The sequence below is a fragment of the Phyllostomus hastatus genome, unplaced genomic scaffold, assembly GCF_019186645.2.
Source record: "Phyllostomus hastatus isolate PE091 unplaced genomic scaffold, TTU_PhHast_1.1 phas_scaffold_216, whole genome shotgun sequence".
NCBI lineage: Eukaryota > Metazoa > Chordata > Mammalia > Chiroptera > Phyllostomidae > Phyllostomus > Phyllostomus hastatus.
Window position 1 is genome coordinate 16,350,750 of NW_025334018.1, and position 24,469 is coordinate 16,375,218.

The 24,469-nt window shown below is 43.2% G+C and overlaps 1 protein-coding gene and 1 long non-coding RNA gene across 5 annotated transcripts in view; one reads left to right on the forward strand and one right to left on the reverse strand.

Annotated features, from left to right (window-relative positions):
* Positions 1 to 3,312: 3,312 nt before the first annotated feature.
* Positions 3,313 to 24,469, forward strand: part of SORT1 (sortilin 1) — a 59,540-nt gene continuing 38,383 nt past the window's right edge. Inside the window, exons 1-2 of one of the 3 annotated variants that reach the window (XM_045817323.1) lie at positions 3,313 to 3,922; positions 23,196 to 23,255. In XM_045817323.1, coding sequence (XP_045673279.1) covers positions 3,353 to 3,922; positions 23,196 to 23,255 — 630 coding nt within the window. In that variant the 5' untranslated portion in view covers positions 3,313 to 3,352. The remainder of the gene's footprint in view (positions 3,923 to 23,195; positions 23,256 to 24,469) is intronic. The other 2 variants (XM_045817326.1, XM_045817325.1) reach the window with 2 other exon arrangements.
* Positions 9,714 to 24,469, reverse strand: part of LOC123804834 — a 69,898-nt gene continuing 55,142 nt past the window's right edge. Inside the window, exons 3-5 of one of the 2 annotated variants that reach the window (XR_006783209.1) lie at positions 12,565 to 12,630; positions 10,728 to 10,820; positions 9,714 to 10,466 (exon numbers count right to left, since the gene is read on the reverse strand). This is a non-coding gene — a long non-coding RNA (uncharacterized LOC123804834). Of the gene's footprint in view, positions 10,467 to 10,727; positions 10,821 to 12,409; positions 12,631 to 24,469 lie in introns of both variants that reach the window. The other variant, XR_006783210.1, reaches the window with a different exon arrangement.

Consider the following 24,469-nt stretch of genomic DNA (forward strand, 5'->3'; position numbering starts at 1 on the left):
TTTGTTAATAGAGTATTCTCTTCTAATGATTCTTTTGTTCACAATGCTTCTGTTAGGGGCCAAAAACGAGAGTGGTGTTCATATCCGTACCTTTCAGAACACCTGTTCTGAAGTGGTCTCAGTGGCTGTCCACCGTGGCTGGCAATGAACTCAAAACTAAACCAGCTCTTCCCAGTCATTTAAGATACTAATGCCACTGTAAACACATTTTAGTCCTGTAGTTAATCTTGAGTAAAGGTATTTTTGCTGCTTTCCTTACATGAAGGAGATGCTACTAATTGACCATCAAAATAACATGTTTTGAGTTCCTCCACAAACACTGGTGGGGTGGAGTAAGCCAGCTACAATGTTGTACAGGTTCTGGTATCCTAACAGACACCTGGGAAAGAGATTTCTTTATAATGAAGTTAAGGGCTATAAAAGAATTGAATTCCTGATCTTGGCTTCACTGGCAATCAATTACAAATCAAGAAGAGAGAATGGTATAATTCAGAAGTAGTTTACATTATACTTGGAATGCACTATCAACTTCTCCCATTAGGTCACTGTCATGAGATTGGTTAAGATTTAAAGAAGCAATTTATTGGAGCCACAGAAATGGCCACATGAAGTAGATATTATTATACTTAACAAATGAAGAATCCAAAGCTATGTGACTATAGACAGAAAATTAAGCTGTTGGGAACTGAACTCAGATTTTCTGGTTTTAAATCATCAGCTCTTGATTTTACACCACCAGGTCTCTTGCAGCCTATATACCTACTCAGTAATAGGGAATTCTCATTGAGATTTGAAATGAACTTGCACTATTAAATTCATACTGTATTCCAGCAAAAAGCAACTTGTGTTTATATACATTTGGAAACTTATGATGGAAAATATTTGGAAGAAATGAGTTTTTCCCTAGACATACATGTAAGGAAAGTAAGGGAGCTAGAGTATATTGTCACCAATGTTCAGGGGACTATTCTAATGATGTTAACCCTGTTATGAAATATAAAATGGGCATCAGATTAGTTTCACTCATGTTCAGCTTTTATCAAATCTTAATAGAAAATGCCTTTGAAAAATCCTGTCTCAACTTACATTTATTCAAACTTAACAGGTTGATCATATGCCACGTGGTGCATTAGGCATTGGGAGTAGACCTGTGAAAATACTAGATCTGGTCTGTGTGTCCACAAAGCTTCCAGTGCAGAGACATAAGGCAATAAATACTGGTCCCTTTAACTCAGAGTAGGTTCATGTGGACATGGACACAACACGCTGCTTTAGAGAGAGGTGAGCGTGATCACATGTTAGGGAAAACCACTGGGAACAGCACTTAGCTTGTCTTTTCACCTCAGCTTGCACTGCCTGGACAGTGTATTTGCACTTCGGACAACTGCTGAAACAGTAAACTTTATGCCTCCTACAATTGTAAGTTCAGAATTCTTGGAAGAGTAGAATTATAGCATTCTTGAAAGAGGTAGAACTTTGGTGGGTTTTTTTTTCTCTTTTTGTAGAATTTTAAAATTTTCTACAAGGTTTTTTGGGTCCAATTTTAAAAGAACCAGAGAAATGATCTTACTAGGAAAGAGGAATGGTTTTGTGATATGTGACTGCTTTCTATTCCTCTTTCTGCTACAAAGTTTGGGGGAAAATAATGGTTTTTAGTAATACAGGTTTACAAATTTTAGTCCGAGTCGGGTAAGATTTTATGTTCAGTGTTTCACAAAGGAGATCTGACAGTATAATTTTTGTATTTCGTGCCTGCGTCTCAAAATAGTCATTTTCTTGGTGCCATATACAAGGTACCACGTCCCCAGCAGCTGATAACGTTTGAGGGAGGAACAATGCATTCTGTAGGTATATAATGATAACGAAAACTAAAGGAAACCTTACAGATAATTGCCAACAGTTTTAATATTGACTTAAAAAGTATAAGAGTATTTAGTAATTTCTCCAGGAGATGGCACTGTTGAGTTGTTTTTTAAATCTTTTCAGGCAGTAAGACAATAGACCTTTCATCTTTGTGTCACTAAACAAAGAAATATTCCTGTATAGCCCCACCTCTCCCCCCCAGCTAATCACATGCTACTGGAACTGACTGTCTTGTGATGTCCATAGTTGGCATAGATTAAAAAATAATCTGTATTTTAAAAAATAATCTGACACATGGTTGTTAATGGAAAGGAACACATTGTTCACCAGCTTTCAAGATTTACCTTGTTATTTCAGTAACTGAGAACCTGGAAGATAAAGGGATTTTCTCATCCTGCTCAGATGCCACTCAAAAACGTTTTCCATTTCTCTTGTCTTACTATGAATGTTCTGGGGGAGAGTGTAAATTTGTAAGTCATTTTGTTTGCAAATTAACGTGACTAGAAGGATTTTGCTGTAAACATTGGGGTGGGTGCAGTGCACCATTTTGCTCTATGATGAATAGATTTTCATTTGGGTTTACCTCCAGTTTAATAGTTAAAAGTAATTGTTGGTAACTTTCTTTATCTGGGGGTAACGTTTTGTATACTGTGCTTCTTTGTATTTGCTGCCTTTTGTACTAAACAACTAGCATTCTGAACGGACAGAATCAATTAAGGTTAAGATCCGGAACTGGTTTTTACCTGGGTTGCATGTTCTAGAAGTTATGTGTGCAGTTCCTGCGGTACAGGGAACAGCATAGGGTTTTGTTTTACGTTTTTGTGGGCGGGGTGCTAATTTTGGAGACAAACACTGAAAAACCAACCTTATGCAAATGAACACTGCACTTTGGCAGAAATAATAAATATGCATCTGAAATGATCCTGCCTTAAGTAGGCATTGGGCAATCTTCTTGTCCACTTTGACCTGCCCTGCCCCTAATGCCTAAACTACTTTCTGCCTCCAGGAAAACCAATAAGCAACCATACCTTTCGCCTAACTCCTTGCAGAAGAGGAAGGTGAGTGAGGCCGTACGTGGTGGAGGAACTTAAAGCTTGCATGACTCACAAACGCCCTGATTCTATCTTCTCCGTAGGCTTTAGCCCACACAATTCGCATTCATCTTCCCGGCAGCAAGGCGGCTGCTTCAGCAGACAATGGGCGCCCCAGTGCGCGGGGCTTAAAACCTGAAGCACCGGTTCGTGACCAAGCCCCGTTTTCCAGCTAAGCTAGCTCAGGGATTCCCTGGGGAGATTTTCCCGGAGCTGCCACAACCCAAAGAATTTTTGGGGCGTCTCTGGGGGAGAGGAGGCGACTAACCCAGCCCAACTTGAGGGTGCCCGAGGGAGCCGCAAGGGGAGCAGCATCACTGAGTTAGGAGCTTCGCGGGTGGCGGGGAAGGTCCTATCAACTCTGGAAGTCCAGCCCTAGAGACGCGGGCGAGGCGGGGATGACCTCAGCGGTCTTTACCACGTTCCAGCCAATCATTCCCGTATCTTGGCATCCGAATCCAAGACCCCCGAAGCCAGAGGCGACGCGAGCCAATGAGGAGCGCGCCGGGGAAGAAGGACAGGCGGCTGGCCTATGGGGCGGAGAGGCCCGGCTGCGCGTATCCCAGGAGCGCCACTCGGGCTCGGGGGTGTGGCGCGGCGCCGGCGGGGGTGGGCGGGCGCCGGGCGGCAGGTGTCGGCGGCGTCGGCATTCGGTGGCGATGGAGCGTCCCAGAGCAGCTGCGGACTGTGTCTCGCGCCGGCCCCACGGCCTCGGCCTTCTCCTCTTCCTCGTTCTCCAGCTGCTGCCGCGGGCCGCGTTCTGCCAGGACCGGCTGGACGCGCCGCCGCCGCCCGCTGCGCCGCTGTCGCGCTGGGCCGGCCCCATCGGGGTGAGCTGGGGGCTGCGCGCCGCCGGGCCCGGGGGCCCTTTTCTCCGCGGCCGTTGGCGCCGCAGCGCGCCCGGCGAGGACGAGGACTGCGGCCGGGTCCCGGACTTCGTCGCAAGGCTGGTCAACAACACGCACCAGGTGAGCGGGCGCCAGGCCTGAGCACCACCGGGAGTGCGAGGTGCCGCCCCACCCACGCCTGGTGTCTCCTCGGAGGGGACCCCAGCCACTCGCCGCTCGCACCCCACCGGGCCGCCGCCCCGAAGCTGCGGCGGGCGGGCGGGTGGGGTCCGGCCCGGGAGGGGCCCCGGGACGCCGAGGCTCGCGCGGCTGTGTTTCGTCACAGGAGAGGCCGGTTGAGCCTTTCACGGCATTCTTTTTTTTTTTTCAAGTTGTCAAAACCTCCTGAGTGTCGTTTTCTGTCTGTATAAATTAGTCAGGACCCAGTAGCGCTGTGCCTCCCCGGGAAGGTGGAGGAATAGTGATCTCTGAAGTGCGTGCAGAAGTTGGGCTGCGCAGAAGCCAAGGTGTGTCCTCTGAGTCAGTACTTCCAAGGAGGGCAGGGGGTGTTCAGAAATCGCACAGCAGTTGTTAGGTTACTGAGTTTGTTTGCACAGGTAAAAGAACAAGCTTGGAAAGGGGACGACAGTATGTATGTCATCTCTCTTTAAAACGCCTTCAATTTGACCTTCTATGGTGGCATTGGACTCTGACCAGGAAGTGTATGCCTTGTAACAAGGCTTCCAGCGGCTAAGAAAAACGTTGCAGACTTCGGCTTTGAGCTAGGTTCTGGTGGAAAACTTTTTAAATTGAGGCAGTCCTCTCCCTAGAGAGACAAGCAGATCAACCCTTGCGCCCCAGTGGATTGACAAAGCCAATTGTTAGGAATGCCCTGGCTCCTTGTTCCACTGCAACTTGGGCATCTTCCTCATTTTTCCCCCTAGAAATAAGTTAATTGTTGCTACCCACATTTGCATAAGGTATTTTCTATTTGATATATTCTCTCTGTTACATATCCGTTTCTCTTGCAAAGAGAGGTGCACATGGGGTCAGAAATGAGTGGTTAATGCACTTGTCTTTGTATAGCCACATTCATATCAGCCGAATCTCAGTTTCCCCTTGAACTGTCTCCCTTTGCCTGGACTACACTTGTTACCTGTGCAGAATTCTCCAATGGGGACCTAAGGCGGTTTCAGTGAAAGCGGAAGTAGTCAGGGATAAGTCAGCGTAATGCAGTCCAAGCAGCAGCTGCAGAAAGGTGGCCAAGCTAGTGCTGACGGTGGGACAGGTTGGGTGCAGATAGGATGGAATGAATACTGGAAAATCTACCCGTTTGATGAAGGGGGACAAATCACGTAGACTCCGACCTGGCAGTGGAGTTGCTTTTACAGCACAGATGTGTACTTTATAACGGGCACACTTCCTTCCCGGAGCCAGCTGGACACAGCATTCTTATCCCATATGTCAGATTCCTCTCTTCCTGGTTGACAGGATCTGCTGCTACTTTTGGATTCATTCCTTTACTGCAAGTCCTCTCTGGTTAGTTTGAATTGATGTCATTGGTAATGCTGTGATTTCTCTAGCAAAAAGTTGATAAAACTGACTTGGGGGGTTCTTAGGCCAAATCAACAGCAGATCTGGAACCTTATTCTTTGAAGTCTGGCATATGAAGAAATCTGTTTCTTTTAATTTTTTTTAGCTACTATTTCCAGTGATTTTTCTGTAGCTTTTTTTTTTTAGCTTTTTAAAAAATCTCCTTCCAATTGCTTTAATTTTAAATGGCTACTTTTGCATTTGTTAATCACTCAGTCTCTTCTTCAATGATCCCATCCCTATGGGAACGTGCGTGTGTGGTAAAAGTGGAGCCGCTGTGAATGATCTTCACCTTGCAGTGGGCGAGCGAAGCGGTTCTTCGAGTTCCACCTCCTTCACCAGGAATTGTCATGTAGTAGTCTGTTCTGCTTTTCAATTCTGTATTTGTAACAGTCATAATAAGTCACCCTGAACTGTACTGAAGAGATGTAGTATTTTAGGGCCCTTTATAAACAGAGTAAAGTAAAAATATTAGCGTGCCAGAACCACGTTTTATTAGAGATGTTGAATAGTTCTGTACAGCTGGGAAAGTGTCAGAGTTGTTTTTCAAGATGACAGAATTCACTTCCCAAGAAAAATTAGAAGTTCTTGGTTCTCTTTACTTGTTATAACTTGTTGTTAGTGTCAAGCTCCATTAATTCAATGGATGTGACTACCCTCCAGAGGGGCAAGACCCAAAGAAAAGATACTCAGGCCAGAGAATGAAAAGCTTCAGAAGGTTTTAGCGAATCTCCTGGACCTGTTTCTGTGGCCTTTTTGGCTTGTGAGAATATACTGGTGTTTAATTAAGCTTCTTAAGAAAGCAGAAGTAGAACTAAAATGTGCTGCTTTTTTATTCCTCTGGTTCTAGGAGACCTGTGCCCTAGTGATCTATATAACTCAGGCTCTTCACTCATGAAATCCAACAAGTGTGCATGTGTATTTATAAAAGCTCTTTTCTTACACTCGATAAATAACCTGTCTTTTGCCTTTAACCCTAAACTGTTGTCATGCCACACTTTTAGCTGATTTTTTCCTTTAAGTGTTTGGAGTGTTCGTGCCACATAAACCTTTGTACGTGAGAGAAATTGAGCGAGTGTAGAAGAGTTTATTAATGTTGGTTGCTAAGTTGGATTGCTTCAAAACATTTTTCCTGTAAGCACTCCTTTGAGATTAGGCATGAAACTGTCTTCAAGAAACAGATGAAATGCCTTGGCTGGAGTTACACTGGTGGCTGACATAATTTCCTTACCTCTCATTTCCTCTGTTCAGAGGATTTGACAATGTCCTTGTGACTTTTAAAACTTATGATTAATAAAGCCAGGAACTGTAGCTCATTCTCTGTCCTCTCTCTGCTCCTGTCACTACTTCTTTACAGTCATTATTTCCCAACTTGTACTCCAACATCAAAGCATCTGGCTTCTTAAATAAACAAGTTCCACAGAGCGCCTTGTGGAATGGGTGCCAGTCCAAGAAGGATGTGTTTGTGATTGCTGGGGCTGGCAGGGCAAAGAGGAGGCTTCAGGGGGCTGCCCCTTGGGCCTGTTGTGGGTCTTTGTCACACCTGGGAATCCGAAGGTCAGTGCCTGTAGCTCCTCAGAACTTTCTAACTGCTTCACTCATTCCAGTGTTCAGCCTTTCTTCATATCACCTTCCCCAGTGCTCCCACCCTTAGCCTCACCCTCTAGGTTCATCTTTTCTTGAGTCCTGTTTCATTTATTTGTTTTGGGGTCAAGGAGTAGGAATTCTGCAGGATCTCTTTCTTGGTCCTGGTTGGTTCTACTCCTTGGCAGTAGAGTGCTCAGACTTTTGACCAGGCGGGGTATTAAAATGCATTGGGGATTTCAGCTGGAAATATCAGCAGATTTGGTGAAGTATATTTATCTGGGCAAAGGTTGGTCTTCATCTGAGGTTTGGTTGGGGTGAAAGTACAGAGCTAGCCAAATGGGACAAATGGCTCAAAGGGAAAGCAATGTAACAATTAGGTGACTTCTCTGCCGACTCAAATATTTAGTTCTGTGCATAGTGATTTTTTATTAGAAAACTGACTCTCCTGCCTGTGGAAATAATTGGAAGAAGACTTATTCTTCTGGCCAATTATTAATGCCTTTTTTCTTTTTGTAATGATAAAAATAATACTAGGCTCTCCATCCTGCCGTTTTGATCTGATCTTTCAAGTCAGGTTCACAGAGGTTATATTTACAGCTCCTTCTCCGCTCTGCTGGTTTCCAGTCAGCTCTTGCCAACAAGCTTTGGATTCTCAGTGGGTGACTGCAGACACTGTGCCCCCCAGCTTTGCCCTAGGTGTCCTGTTCCCCTTGGGTGATCCTCACACAAAGGGCAGTGCTTAACACTGAGCTGTCGTGGTCAGAGCCAGAGGGTAATGTTTCCTCTTCTCCCTCCCCTCCTACCCACCCTACCATGCAAGTTCTGTCTTTACAGAAAGTGAACTGAGTTTAGTGGCTGCAGAGATGACACTTGGATGGTTTATATGATTAGAAGCTAATAGTAAGGTAGACTAAAATGATCAACTTTGGCATGTAATTAAAAATACAGCTTTTCTCACAAAGGGCTGTGTGACAGTGCCTCCAAAAATATTATGAAATAGATACTGCATTTGTAAATTTCTAGAAATTTTCTGTTCCTTTTCTGTTCCTTTGTAACTGGTGTTTCTATTGCATATTTCACTTTCTTGAAAAAAAGTTGGTGAAAACTTGTTCTGCTGCCCCCAGCCTCATGGATCTGTATGTAGGTGGTGGTTGTGAGGACTAATGGGGCTTAAGGAACAAGCTGCTCAGTTTCAGTCAGTTCTAGGCAGGTTTCTTATTGTCGTCACAACGGTGGCCACGATCAAAGTGGCGTTAGTGCTGTGTGGCTTGGAGCTAGCTGGGCTGAAAGACGCTTGGTGACAGACCCTTCAGACCTGTGGAGGTCGTTGGGTGAATGCTGGTTTTGTTTGGTTTGGTTTAAGGCTGTTTTCCTCTCTCTACCTTCAACCCCAGCCTCAGGAAACCATAGTAAAAACAAAACCTTCAATTCAGAGCCTGTGGTGTTTTGCTGAGAAAGTTTTCTGTGAATGTAATTTATTTTCTGTTTTGCATTTCAGTATCTGGCCCTCAGTTCTTCATCGACAACATGGGAAGTTTTAGACTGGATTTAAAATGTCTAAAATAATTCTGTGATTCATAAGAAAGAAGAGGAGGCCAGAGGTTTTGATCACAAATGTTTATTGGTTGATTCCAAATTTAGAAGCAAATTGGGGCTGTCCTGCTTGCCAGTTGAACTTGACCATAGCCTGGATTTTACATCTGGGGGTAATTTGTTACCACCTCCAGAGCTTGCTTCAATGAAATACGAGTGTTCTTAGAGATAGCAAGAGTATTTTTATGTATGTATCATTATGAAAGACATTTGACTCTTTTGTTTTTAGGGTAATTCTTTGTTGTTTCTTGTCAGCTGAAAAATCTAATGCTAATCAAAGCTACTAGTTTGGATAGTCCAAAAAAAAAACTACAACAAACCAACAGATATATAGCAGTAAATTTGTTTTTTTCCCTCCTTTCCCACAAGTATTCTGTCCAAATGGGGCGTGTATGTGTTTGTGTGTGTGGTCCTGGCTGCTTGTGTATTTGAAAGTAGAGGGTCAGCTTACCATTGGTTTGCTCAGCCCTGTGCTAGTTAGAATGTATGTGTGATTCACTGGCTTGATTTATTTTCACCAGAAGAAAATATAGATTCTTTTCCTTCTAGGTCTTATGAGCACTATCTCTCTTATATTTGCTTTTGTTAAGAGCTTTGTTCTTCCTGTATGTTCTAAAAAACTAAGTGCTAATATTGTACTTGAGCCAAGTCTGGGTCAACAGTAAGATGACCTTGAAGGACCACAAGAAATTGAACAGGGAAGGAAAGTTTTAATTAACATTAGTACTTTCCTGACAAGATAGTTCACATCAAATGTTCACCTGGTCCCCGCTGTTAGTCGAAAGGACTCGCGTCATAGACACATTGTACACAGAACTCACAGGGGACGATCTCAGAGACCAGGGGGAGTCCCAGCTCTGCTGCCTCACAGCTTTGTGATCGTGGGCCTTCACTGCTTTTGCTTTTTAAACTAGAGAAGCAGTTTTAGGATTATTTGGAGAGGCAAATGAAAAGTTTTATCAAAATGTTTTTGTTAAATGTAAAGCATTTTCACTCATTTAAAGTAGATATCATTTGCCCTAGCCAGGTGGCTCAGTTGGTCAGAGTGTGTCCCACATACCCGAAGGTTGCAGGTTCAATCCCCAGTCAGGGCCCCATACAGGAGGCAACCAATTGATGTTTTTTTTTTTCTCTCTCTCAAATCAGTAAACATCCTTGGGTGAGGACTAAAATAAATAAATACATAAATAAATAAAGTAGGTGTCAGTCATTGAAGCAGCTACTGAACTACATACCGTGAACGACATACAGTGGAGTCCAGGTCTGCACAGTGAAACATGGGATCTCGCACTGATGCTGCCTGAAGGATTCAGGTGTTTGGGACTGCTTGCTGAGCGTTTGGAAGACTTTGTGAAGAAGGCATGACCTCTACCGTGTGGTGGTCTGGGAGGGCCATGGGCGAAGGGAGGATCCGTGGGTGGAGGCGATTCTCAGGGAGATCGGTAAAGGCATACAGGGAAGGAAACCCAAGACATGCTCGAGCAAGGTCAATGGAAGGTTTCTGTTGGGAAGAGGTGGTGGATGAGTATGACTAAGGCTTCGGGAAAACATATACAGAGGTTAAATAAAAAGGTAGCTGTTTGTGGGGGATGAAAAGAAAAGGGGGTACAGGTGGGGAGTTTGGTATTAGGACTTACGGGGGGAAATGTTTTAACAGATAGTGCCAGACATGAGGCTAGAGCCAAAGAAACCAAAGGTGGAGCTGGGGAAGCCAAAGAGAGTTATCTTTCTAGAGTGACCATCGCTGTAGTCCTGGAGGAGTGCGTCCAACAGGGCAGCAGGAGAGAGGAGGGGTGGACCATCTTTATGCTTCAAGTGCCAAGGGTTCCCAGGAACACTCCTGGGCTCCTGGATTTTATTGAAGGAGCGATAAGACAGTGAAGCCCATCAACAGACTTTCTTCTCTGCACATCTGTGAACAAGGATAAGTTTGAACTCTTGCTGACAGTGTGCACAACAGTTTGAATCATAGATTGATAGGCTGATTATTAGCTGGTCAGATCTCTTTTACTGATGACGCTAAGTGACTTGCTTATGTGCCAAGAGCTGGGGGTAGAGCACAGGTCCCGACACGGCACTCCTCTGCTGGGAAGGGTGCCATAGGTGTGTTTTAACTCAGGGCGTTTGCTTCAGGGAGAGGCAGGACTACCGACCCCCAGTGTAACTCACGTACTTGTGAATCCTCTGCTCCTTAAAGGTCATAGTACCTGCCGCAGAGTCAAGCTGCCTTTCTGAGCCTCGGGTCCCCATCACGTGAAACGGTGCACTATCATGAAACGTTGAAGAGAAAGGTTTTGAAAGCCTTGAAGTACCACGTACCTTTAATTAATGTCATTTTTTAATAAGCCTATTGATCTGTTACTGCGTCCACGGGACCCAGCAGTCAGCCAGATCACCCTGGTAAATACCAGCTCCAGAGGAACATGTGCATGAAAGGGCACAGATGAGAATAAATGTGTTTGGTTTTATCACTTGGCAGGGTTGGGTGACAGGCTTGGGCGGGGGTGGCAGGAATGAGAGTGAGTCAAGGTTGGCAGAAATGTAGGAAGCGTATGTATTCTTTTTTAAATCTTCATGATTACATTAAAATTTTAGCTTGTTAATACAACGATAGTTCTTGGAGGCAGTAGTTAGGAGGGAACATGGTCTCACACCGGGGCTGCATTCACACGTAGGTGGTGACAATGGAGAGATTAATCTCAGTGAACCTTAGTTTTTTCATCGATAAAATGGGTATACTAATACCTGTCTCCTGGGGTCAGTGTGAAGATTAAATGAGACAGTGCGGGACGTCGTGTGTATTCATCTGTTGCCGAGGGTATCGTGCAACGGGGATCTCCATAAAGCTTCCGATGCATTACCAGTTAGATGCTCAAAAATTTGTGTATGTGCTTCAAGTTTTTTATCAGTTATAATGTTCCTAGAAAATTGTTATGGACATTCATAGGAACCAAATATGGATTAAGAGCTACATACTACTCGTGTCTTTGACTCAGGGTTAAGAAAAGGGGGTGCAGTAAAGAGGAGAGCTGATCTACCCGAGTGTCTTTCTTGAAGCTCTGGGAGATGGAGAAAGTACGAATCCCACACCATCAGGTACCTGGTCCTCTGGCTATGATAGTTTCAAGTATGTGAAGTTATTTTACTTGTAGTTTTAAAGAACTTAACAATTATAAAAAATAGGACTACTTATAAGGTAATAACTATTTCTCTTCTTCTTTAAGCTTTAGTTTATTGGAGTTCGTGACGGTGGCTTTGCATTGAGAGCTCTGAAATAGCACCTTGGTGATTCCACCCTCGCTCATTAACTGAGTGTGCAGCTAGCTTTGCCCTTGCTGACCTCTGTGAAGTTGTAAGGAATATTAATGAGATGTGGTAGGTACATCTCAAGAACTGTGCTTGGTAGTAGCATAGAGCACCAGAATGTTAACCCAATTATTTTTATTGTGTGCTCATCTCTTTATTATTTCACCACTTCCTGGCCTGTGTTAATCCTCCGTTCCAGGTGCCTTGGGACCTGGTCGCCAGTCCCTTTTGTTCACCAGGTGCTGGGTTGCTTCTCCGTTTTGTTCTGAGGACGTTCCTCCTGTCCAAACAACCCTCTAGCTGGTTTGTTTTCCTCTTCTCTCCTACAACATTTAACTACGCCATGTAATCCAGCATTTACTATGGTATTCTGGCTTGTATTCACTTTCATTTACTAAACGTTTATTCCACACATTATAAACTCCTTAAAGGTACAGGCCATGCTTGTTCTAGGAGTCCTTCCCCACTCCCGCCTCACACAGTGCAGGAGAAAGGGTACCCAGCCTGGAGTCAGACAGACATGAGTCTAATCTTTGCTCTGCTACTTACCAGCTGTACGACTTGGGGCAAATTCCTCAGCCTCTCGGAGCCTGCTTCTTCATCTCTAAAGTAGCGGTGGTGCCTTACATATCGTAAGTGCCCAGGAAAGGTTCAATACTATTATTATTAGTCTTTAATTCAACACTTGGTTACTGAGCACCTACCACATGGTGGGCATTGTACTGGCTTCTGGTCCTGGTAACTGATGTGGAACACAGCAGACAAGATCCCTGGAGAGAAAATAGACATTACACAAATATGTAATTATCAATATGATAAATACCAAGAAGAAAAAAAGTAACTACAGGAGAATAATTGAGGGAGGTTTTTTTTTTAAGTCTAGGACATTAGGAAGGCCTTGCTGAGAAATTATTTAAACTGCTACTTGAAGATGAATAGAATTTTTGCCTGTAGGAGTATCCCAGGCAGAGAGAACAGCACGTTCAATGGCCTGGGGCTAGAGAGCGCCCAGTGTGTGCCCAGAGATCTGGAAGAAGCCAGCCTGGCGGTGGCGGGAGTGAGGGGTTAGTCCCCGGCCAGGTGGGTGAGCAGTGAGCTTTTGTGGTTCAGTCAGCTGGCGACTGGGGCACAGCCTTTCATCACTTCCTTTTCTCTGAACTGGAACTAAGATGTATAGATTAAATGCTAACAGTTTTGCAATTTAGCTCATTTATTGGCCATGATTCGAAATGAATGAATTATTCTATGAAAGTGAATGTTTAAAAAACTAAGCCTGCCCTTTTAAGTGCCAAAGGTTTTGTTGTTTTAATGGAAATTTCTCTAAAATGCTTCTTTGCCTTCTTAGTCAACCATATGACCCTGATCATTGAGATTACATTATGAGATACCACCTCTCACACTGATGGCACTAATGCCCTCAACGGCCTTTGAGATCTGTAGGGCTATTTTCTCCCATTTCCAGCAGCCCAGGTTTATAAGCCTCATGCCATTGTCTTCTTGGTGAAGTTTACTTGTTGTTGTTGTAGCTGCAAAAATGATATGGTCCCTTTGCAATATCCTGTTCCTTTTGTTGCTACCCCTGTCTCTAGACACGCTGTCCCCAGATTTAATTAGCTGTTTCTGTAAGCTAAGAAAGCAGATTACTAAATTTATGCAATTGTAACAACCTTAGCAAATTGATTTAGGGTGATGGTCTGCAAGTTTCTCTTAGAGGTCAAGTGCATAGATTCTTATTGCATGGATGGTGGCATCAGAGGTCTCCCTCCCTGCCCCTCAGTGGGTGTGCATGTTGCTGAGGTTTCTCAGATGATGGAGGTTGCAGCTGCCTTCTGCTTTTGACACTAGTGTATTGTCCAGCAGGGAGCTGGGGTTTGTTTGTTTGCTTGCTTTCTTTTCTTCTTTTAATGAAGACAGAGCAATGGAAAAGCAAACTGAGAGGTTAAGTTGATTATAAGCATAGAATTTTAAAGCTTAGAGTGACTACACATGTCATTCCAGCCTCCCCTTGCCTTGGTGGCGAGGTCAGGTTGAGCTGCTCAAGTTCACAAGGCCTTAGGCACAGCCAGAAAAAAATTCAGGTGGACTACCAGCCCAGCTCTTGCCTCTGTATCATCCTGCCTTGCAGACAAGTCTGAATAATTGAATAGGTTTGAAAACTTGTATAAGAGTTTATGTTTAGCCTTTTCATTTCTAAGAATAGTCTCCCTGAGAACTGGAACATTTGTGATCTTATTTTTGGCTCATGTTTTTATGGCCCTAGCAGTGCCATACTTAACAGAAGGGTATTCTGGTAAGACTTTCTTCTGCCTGCAAGAGCATCGCCCAGGCCCTCTTATGTCCCCCCTCCCCCTGTGCTCCCTATTTGGGTTGGGGAGTCTAAATCTTAAATTCCCATTCGTTGTGGGATCACCAGTGCCTTGCCTTTGGATGTTATTTCATTTGATTTTTATTATTCCAGTAATTCAGTTTTACTACTGGGGAAATAGATTCCCAAGAGAGAAAATGATTTGTACCTACTTCCCCAACCAATTAGTTATTGCACAGGCTTTAATTAACTAACTGGTTAGTTAGTTATTGGTAGTTATAACAACTAGCTTTATTTTCACTGGGACAGGCTGTCTTGTGTAGATTAAATGTCTAGCATGTTTAACCTAATTTTTAGACTTCTGTAAGCATGTTTAAAGCTCCATGAGCACAGAACATGTATGATCACTGCTGTTTCCCCAGGGCCTAAGTAGGGCCCAGCACATGGTAGGCACCCTGCCCCATTTGTTTGTTGAAAGCAGGAGTGTGTGTGAAGGATGCCGTCACTGGATTCACTCCCTTGTTTACTCGCCAGAGAGCTTGTTCCTGATGGCAAGATGGTTGGGTCGTCTGCATGTGGTTTTATTTTCTTTACCGAGTTTTTTGGGGTGACGTTGGTGAACAAAGCCATACAGGTTTCAAGCGTGCCACTCAGCAAAACATCATCTGCACACCGCACTGTGTGCGTATCACCTCGAATCCCTTTCCGTCCCGTTTATCCCGCTTGGCCCTCGTCTACCTCCCTCCCGCCCCCTTTCCGCTGGCAGTCACCTTACTATTGTCTGTGTCTGTGTGTTTTATACATTATGTTTGCTTCATCCCTTCAGCTCGTTTCTTTTTTTAATCTACTGTATTGTATTTTTTCCATTACCATTTATCCCCCTCACACCCCAGCCCCACACCACAGTCTCCACACCGTTGTCCATGTCCACGATCCTCCACCTTTTTTCACTCAGGCCCCCAAACCCCCACCCTCTGACAGCTGTCAGTCTGTTCTGTGTATCTGTGCTTCTGTTTCTGTTTTGTTTGTTACATTATTTTGTTCATTAGATTCCACATATAAGCAAGATCATATGGTGTTTGTCTTTCTATGACTGGCTTATTTCACTTAGCATAATATTCTCTAAGTCCATCCATGCTATCATAAAAGGTAAGAGTTCCTTCTATTTTACGGTCAAGTAGTAGTCCATTGTGTTGCTTACCACGGCCTTTATATCCACTCATCCACTGATGGGCACTTGGGCTGTTTCCATGTCTTGGCTATTGTAAACAATGCTGCAATGAACATAGGAGTACGTATATTCTTTCAAATTAGTGTTTTGGGTTTTTTAGGGTATATTCCCAGAATCACTGGGTCATAAGACAGTTCCTTTTTTAACTTTCTGAGGAAACTCCATACTGTTTGCCACAGTGGCTGCACCAGTCCGCATACCCAGTAACAGTGCAGGAGGGATCCCTTTTCTCCACAATCTCTCCAACATTTGTTGTTTGTTGATTTATTGATAATAGCTATTCCGACAGGAGAGGTGTGAGGTGATAGCTCACTGTGATTTTAATTTGCATTTCTCCAATGATTACTGACACTGAGCATCTTCTCTTACGTCTGTTGGCCATCTGTGTGTTGTCTTCGGAGAAGTTCCTGCTTAGTTCCTTTGCCCATTTTTTTTTTAAATTGGATTTTTTTTTTTGGTGTTGAGTTGTAGACGTTTTTTATATATTTTGGATAATTAACCCCCTGTCAGATGTATCCTTGGCAATATGTTCTCCCATCCAGTGGGTTCCCTTTTCATTTTGTTGATGGTTTCTTTTGCTGTGCTGCATGTGCCTTTTAAACTGGGGTCTGCTGCGTGAAACTGACCCAGCCCGCGTGTGCCCCCGGCAGTTCTTCCAGTATTTTACTTTCGATCAGGTGTGTAACTAAAAATAGGCAGAAGTTTCTCATTACTGAGTTTTTTTCCAAGCTACAGTGACTCTTGGGACCAACTTCAAGTTCTCCAAGCTATAGTAACAGTAATTTAATTAGGCTTCTGGTTTAATTAGATATGAAGACAAAATTATTTCCATGAAGAATGTTGGGTTTTAGGGACTAGCTACGAGACCACAGAAATGGCCACCTGTGTTAGTTCATGGTCCCTAAAACGTGTGGCCCTCAGGCTTTAAAATGAGAGGCAGAAAATGCGTGGATGAGTCTTATAGTCAGTAGCTGTCAAGGTGGACATATTTCAGAGGAGGCAGTACAAACTGTCCCCCTACGTCTAATGTAATGAGTCCCCAAAAACCAGTTTGGTTATAAATGCCAGCCAGTGACTCCCTGCTGCCCAGAGCTCCCCTGCTGGGGGCACTAAATGGCCGCCATTGGGGACACTGGAAGTCACTGTTCAACAGGTGATGAACAGAAGGCTCTGAATGTGGCTCTGGAAAGGTCAGCGTATCCGTGAATAATGATATTAGGATGTCCCCCGTAAATCCAGACCCCCATGTTGTATGGCTGAGGGGGGCGGGCTTCTCTGCCCCAGCCTGTAACCTGCTGTTACATCCCTTAGCCAGAGTGACAGAAGAGCAAACCGACACGGTCTATGAGTACTTCTCATGCCACCCTTCCATATATCCTTTTTTTTTCCAAAGTAAAAATAAACTATATAGTTTTATTTTTAAAAAATGATTCCTACCCTGGCTGGCGTAGCTCAGTGGATTGAGCGCGGGCTGGGAACCAAAGTGTCCCAGGTTCGATTCCCAGCCAGGGTACATTCCTGGGTTGCAGGCCATAACCCCCTGCAACCGCACATTGATGTTTCTCTCTCTCTCTCCCTCCCTCCCTTCTCTCTCTAAAAATACATAAATAAAATCTTAAAAAAAATGATTCCTGCTAATTGCAAGTGGGGTGGGGAATAATTCAGTCAATACAGAAAAACTATAATACAGGAAAAAGCATCACCATAAATCCTGCCACTTAGAGCTGCTGTTAATATTTTGAAGAACATCCTTCCAGGTATCTTTTTCAGCATAAACACACACACACAGGATTTTACATGTTATTCTGTAACCTACCTTTTACTCAACAGGCTATGAATATCTCTTAATGTCAATAAATACCTAAAAGATTTTCAGAAGCATCTGGTAATGTTTTGTTACATAACATAATTTATTTAACAGAGTTGCAATTCTTCATCTAGAGTGCACAGATATAGTAATATCTCATGGGGTCCCTCTGTGGATTATCCGATGATGTGTATGAGATGCTTAGGACAGTAGATGGCCTGTGGAAGTGCTCGGTAGTTGTTAGCTGCAGTGAACGTCCAGGTGTATAATCTCTTTTGCAGGGGCATGTGATTATCCCTTTAGGATCCATTCCTGGGTGGCACTGCTGGGTCACGTGGTATGGGCATTTTCAATTCTGATTCACATCACCAAATAGCTCACCAGAAAAGCTGTAGCAGTTTATATGTTCTCACCCACAGTGTACGCAGGTTGCTGCCCCTCACTGGACAGATAGCTACGTTTTGTCACACTTTCCCAAAAGGTGAAAAATATCATCACATTATTTTTCTTTGATTTTCTTTTGATTATGAGATTAAATAGCTTTTCACATGTTATTGGCCATTTCTATGTCCTTTTGTGAATTGCTAGTTTGTGTCACTCCCTATTTTCTTTTGAGGGCTTTGCTTTTTTTTTCTTGTTGATTTGAAAACACTCTCTAAATTAACCCTTTGTTGTGTTGCAAATAATTTTTCCTATTTTTTTTCCAACTTTCTCTTTGGTATTTTGCCATTAAAATTTTTTTTTATATAGTCAAAGTAATCCCTTTATTATGTGTATTATGGGTTCTGGTTTTTGTATTTTTTTTAACTGGCCTTCTCTTTCTAAGATTACAAAAATCTTCACACATATTTCTAGGATTTTTATGATTTAACTTTTTATTTTTAAATCTTTGTTCAAAGTGGAATTTATTTGGGAACCAGGGTGAGAAGGGAGTTAAGAATCAGCTCCTCCGCCCCCCCCAAATGGCAGTGTTTCCCAACTCTCTCACCACTGATTTGCAATGCTAGCTTTATCACACACCAGCGGTTTTCAGCTGGTGTGCTGTGGCACACTGGTACGCCTCCAGTGTTTGGAACATGCAGTGCCTGACTATTTAGTCAGGGGCACTGATCTCTTTTCCCTTAGATGGTCAATAAAGAAATGACAGCTGTCAACACAACAGCAGCCATCTGATGTAAATGAATCAAAATTACACCAAATTTTGGGGGGGGGTCAGATTGACCAAAAAATTAATATTTTTTTGGTGTGCTGCAGAATTTTAGAAATTAGTTTATGTGTGCTAAGAGATGAAAAAGGTTAAGAATCACTATCATACACTAAAAGAGACCTCACCCAGTCTTGGACTTCACTTTGTTCCATTGTTCTGGCTTGGCTGTTCCTGTGCCAGTAACTGTGCGGGGATTAATCAGTCTGCCCTGAGATGTGGCAGGTTCTATGCTCATCTGCTCCTGATAGATCAAGTGACATTTTACGTAGCTAGTCTTAAACTTCCTGGTTTCTGAGCTTCCTACCCTAGGATGTGATTAAGTAATTGAATTGCCATACGGCCCCTCTGGATACTGGCTTTTGGCTTGTTAATCACACAAACAGCATATTTACATGGTTTCCCTTAATTTTGACCCACTTCTAGACCATGTACTTGGCTGGCTACTTGGCAATATATAGTGGCCAAATCATGTTTTTTTTTTTATGCTAAATAATCTACCTCTCATGAGTACTACGTTAGAGCAACACAGCTCTTGCTCCCCAGGAATAAAACATGCTTCAAACCCCACCTTCTCCATTTCAGTTGTCATGTACACAGACAGCTAACTCATAACATAATTTTGTATTAATAGTGCTTGAGGTAGACATTCAGTCTGCCTTCTGTTGGCTGGACTTGACTCCTAAATGTTTTTATGTGTTCAGTATTTTATCATATTTTATATGTTCTATATTTTAATATTGTAGAGTATTCATTGGTAGTATTGTGTTGGAAGTTTGGGGTTTTCTCTTCTTAAAGAGATTATTCTGCCTTTCAGTTTTTGTACTCACAGGCTTTGTCCTCTGCTCATATTTCATCTTACTTTGCCTTGATTAGAACAACTGAACCATAACTTACTGTTTGATTATATTCAGCTCCAGGGGTGTCCAACCTTTTGGCATCTCTGGGCCACACTAGAAGAAGAGTTGTCTTGGGCCACACATTAAATACACAAACACTAATGACAACTGATAAGCAAAAAAAAAGGTTTTAAGTAAATGTATGATTTTCTGTTGGGCTGCATTCATAGCCATTCCCGGCTGCATGCGGCCCGAGGCCACAGATTGGACACCCCTGGTACCATTGGAAACCATGCCTGTTTGAGTGAGTGATCCTGTGGCCCCAGCTTTCTTTGCATATTCCCAGCAGAAGTACTTTTCTTCATACATATATTTCCTTTTCTGTTTTTATTTTCCTTTGATTCTCACCTTAACTTTGTTTATTCTGATTTGAAATTTTTATTTAACAAGTACTTAATAGCATTTACTGTATACTCTTTACTAGTTGGCAATATCAACATATTTTATTTGTATTACCCTTTGAAATTTTTCAAAATCCTTGCCTGTCTCCATGTTTGTTCTCGCTAAACAACTGCCTTCCACCTCTATCTTGCTGTTGCCTATGTACACTCCTGTGTGCAGACCTTTGCTTCTTCACAGCCCTGTGTCTGAATGTCTCTTCCGTTGTTCTGCTCCTGGCCAGTGCCTCTGATCACTGAGTGGAGGGATGCATGGCATCTCTGCCGACTTTGACTCTGTGGATGGAGTCGCTGGGAACTAGAGTTGATGGTGGCCTAGGTGTCCAAGCCAGGCCACCCGCTTCGTCTCTTCATTCGTCTCTTCGACTGAAGGAGGCACTTGGGCTCTGCAGGGGTCCCCCTGCCCGGCGCTGGGCCCCAGAGCTGCGCTGGGCCCGGGAGCGTCTCTTTGGGCAATGACGAGGGCAGGTGTAGGCCTTCATTTGTTTCCTGTCTCTCAGGAATTACTGCCCTTCGTTGCCTGAAGTCCAACATCTTGAAAGCTATAGTTTTATGTAGTTTGCATTTTTTTCAGTTGTTTCAGTGGGAAGATCAAGCTGGTCCCTGTTGCTCTATCTTGGCGAGAAGCAGAGGCCTCTCAGAACCGATTTATTATATTTTATACTCATTTCTGTTACTAGGAAAGTAAGTGGGTCTGGCCTTATCTTTTCACTTCATTATCCCTCTTTCAGAGCTTCAAGGGTAATTCTTCAAGAGAATGCAGAGTATTTATTGCCTTTCATGTGCTACGTTATATATTTTCACTAACACGAATAAGCTGGTCCCTGCACCAGATGGGCTTCAGGTGTAGTCAAGGAGGCAGACAATGTTCTTATTGCTATAAATAAAAGTAGTACATATTTTGAAATATCTAAGGTGCCACCACAATGCAGAGTGACAGGTACATTATGTCAAATACGATGAACGATTAAGCATTAGAACTGATGGCCCTTTGCTGACACTTGTGACTTCTGTCTCCTAACCATGACCTGGATTGTTCACCCTTCCCTGGGCATCCGTAACCCTCGCAGTGAAGGGGGAGAATTGTGTCTGTGCTCTTGGCTCCGACTCTCCTGAATTTGTCTCTTCTCCATATGACCTTTTCTTCCCACCTGAGCTTTGGTCTGTTGTTAAGTCTGATTCCATTGTTTCTTTTACTTCCACCAGTATAAGAATGTTAAATACCAAAATATAAAAAATTAGCTGCATTTGCTGTATGTAAATGGATGAGTTTTTTTTCAAAGAGTTTGTGTATTTTCAAAAGTGAAATTTAATTGGCTGTTGGGAAGGAAAGAAAGCGAAGGTTAGGGTAGCAGAAGACCACAATTAGAGTTAATAAATCTGGGCTACACTCCCAGAGGAACTCTTTGGGTGATGGGTGAGGTCAGCTATTCTTTGTGTTGTTGAGGTGAAGCTGCGGGTTGCTAGTGACGTCTAATAATCTTCCCCTTCTGTGGCTGGGCAGTAGGAAAACGTGAGTAATGCCATTGTGCATTTACTGGGTCTCAAAACAAAAGGTGTGGGTTCTGATGGGCTCAAGACAGACTGTACTGCAGCCTGATCCAGATAGCAGAACTCTAGTGGTGGACTTTTCCTTTTATCCTAGCCAGCTGCTGTGACCAGAGCCTTCCTTGGAAAGATAGCCTATGTTTAGGCGACTGTCAGCCCTCGCGGTCTGTCTGGTGCTTGCGGCAGCTCTGGATATTTGTGCTGCTCTTCAAGGAGCTCATTGATGCACTTTTAGACACTACCCTCACTTAAGAGAACACGCCGTCTTGCTCTGTGCAAAATGTCTTACAAGAACATTGCTGTGTCGGTTTTTAAACTTCTGGTCCCAGATGTCTCCAGCAGCCCTGCTTTTTGCGATGTTTGGCCAGTTTGCATGTCTGAATAGCCTTTCTGTCCTGCAGAGGCTGTGAGAAGCTCTGCCCGAGTGTTGGAGAGTTAACTAACATTTCGTGAGCAAGCCCTCTGTGCGGCACTGATTGTCCAATTTACAGAGATTGTATGAGAGGTGCTGCTGGCCTCAGGAGTCCAGAGGGGCAATTGCATAGGTGAATGCAGAGGCCCATTCAGGAAGACCACAGAAGAAACTTAGAAGATAAGCAAAACAGTGTTTTGAGTTCTGTTTCTGCAGATGTCTCTGCTGGGATTGGCGGCTTGAGTGACCCAGAGGCTGGCAACCCACCATTTATAGACATGTTCTATTTTGAGACTGAGTTTGTGGCTTGGGAAGGATGTATAACCATTTTCAACAAATGCTTATTGAGTGTGCAGAGTATCGTGGTAGGCACAGGAAACACCAAAAAGTATAAAGTTATATCCTCTGCTTCTCAGCTTGTGGTTGGAAAGGCAGTGAGTGAATGCTTAAGATTTAAAAAATCTTAAGAGGACATAATCCTTCATAAGAGAAAAGCATAATTGTCAATATTTAGTAGAAATATATACTAAACTGTCGATCTCTCTGGGGAGTGGGGCTTGGGATGGTGGGGCATGTGGCAGACGAAGAGGAAGGATCTTCATGTTCTCTATATACATTTCTGTATGGCTGGAAATTTTTACCAGTATGGCCTTTTTGGAATTATTTCTTTATCAGTTAAAAAACAGTAGCAAATAGAAGATTATAAATATAATGTTAACCTTGAATATCTCTCTGTGATAGGATTATGAAAGATTTGTAGTTTCTTCACTATATGTCCCTATTATTGTCTACATTTTCTATAATGGATGTATATTATTTTACAAATAGAGGAAGTATTTGAAAACCAAAACCTAAAAGCACCTACAAAGATGATTAAAACTACATTTCAGTGTGCTGGCCATATTTTGACTCCAGGTCACTAGCTTTCTTGTTCACTGTCTCCTCACTGTCACCGCAGCTCCGTTAAGGTTGTCCTGTTATCATCCTCATCCTCATCATCATTACTGCTGCTGTTATACAAGGTGAAACAAGGGCATTTGCTCTCGCTTCTGTCCCTTGTCATTTTTGAGTGAGCTGGCCTGGAAGCAAAGGGATCTAGTTATTAACTATTCAGCTATTACTGTGATGGCTGCCTAGAACATTTTAAATTATGCTGATTGAGTTATAGTTATATCCATCAATGTGGGCTGTGATCCCCTGTTTTAAAGCATCCTGAGAATACTTTCTGTATATTTATATTTGGTTCTTTTGGAGAAAGCAATTAGAGTATCCCATCTCCCCATCTGGTACAGTGAAGAAAACTCATCTGCTTGGCTTACTTTGTATGAGAAAGAAGAAAATTTCTGAGTTATCTGTGATTCAGGTAAGGTAGTAAATCCCATCCTCCAAACTGTTTTCTGGGACTCCATATCTGTTTACAATGATGAAGTTAATTACTTTGAAAGTACTAGTGTTCTGAATTATTTAAGGAAGTCAGAGGTTGAAGGAAATATGCCCTTTCTAAATGAATTTCTTTTTTCTTTTCCTATAGCATGTGTTTGATGATCTCAGTGGCTCAGTCTCCTTGTCTTGGGTTGGAGATAGCACTGGGGTAAGTAATATTCTGAGGCTGTGAATTCAACTCAGCAAGAACATGTCAATTTGGGGGGAGTTTAAGCGCTAAATACTGTTACTTTTTGAAATGGTCTCCAGCCTCAGTCACAGAAATACATGTTTACAGAACAGACTTTCAGGAAATGGGTTGGTTTAGTTTTGCTTTAGAACAGGGAAACATTTTTGTAGCTACTTTCTTCCCTAACGGGAAGATAGACACCTCTGAGTCCTTGGTGGCTGCCTGGCATCAAGATGAGCAACAAGAAGAGAGAGGGAAAAGAGTGCTCGATGCTGAGAAGTGAGCCTCACAACACTTGGGAAAACCCCTGTGTAGAAGTCAAAAATGCACATTGTACATGTTGGCATTTTGCCTCCAAACTACATTTTTCCTGTGTCCTTCCCCCTAGTTAGCGTGGAAGGCTGTGGGGCCCGTTGGCTTATAGCTGTTCAGCTCCAGCTGTTGTCCCTTCCCCTGCCAGCCACAAAGGAGGTGCTGCCAGGATTGGGGGAGTGGGAGGAGCATCAGTCAGCACCTTAACCTGTCCGAGTACGCAGCCCATCCCCAAAGGGGGAGGGTACACTGAGGATGTATCAGCCCCAGGTCTTGAATCAGGGCTTGGTGCTGGCTGGCTCTGTTGTTACAACATCTAAACAAGGGTGAGGCTATAGCCCATCCCCTCTGGTATCCCAGTAATGTATGTATCAGAGCATTGAGGCACACGATGGCTCTGTCAGGAGCCCAAAGAAATAGAATTTGGCTCTGAAAAGCAAGTTATAAATTTATTATCTTAGTAAATTTCTAAACTTCTGGTTGAATTTCTTTAAGCATGTCTCAGTTTCCTCTAAAATTTGAGCTGTGCTCTAGTTTCCATGACTTATCCATTTAAGATAGTTGGTGTCTCCAAGATTTCTTGTTATCTGGCTGTTTTAAACCCTTCCTTGTACTAATCTATCAGAATCTTTTACTTATGCACATTTTTATCTAAAAATATTATTTAAGAAACTAATCTCATGGAGAACTAAGAGCAGGGAGAAGGAGAAAAAGAGGGATATATGTGACACAGTGACCTTCACTAGAGCGCCCACACTGTGCTAGCCTCTGTACGCGGCAAGAGAGCTGATCCTTGCCTGGGAGTACCTTACGATAGTATGGTACGAAACAGTTAAGTCCTTCCTTTGTTGTACTGTGTAGTTGATTAGCTCTGCCTCACT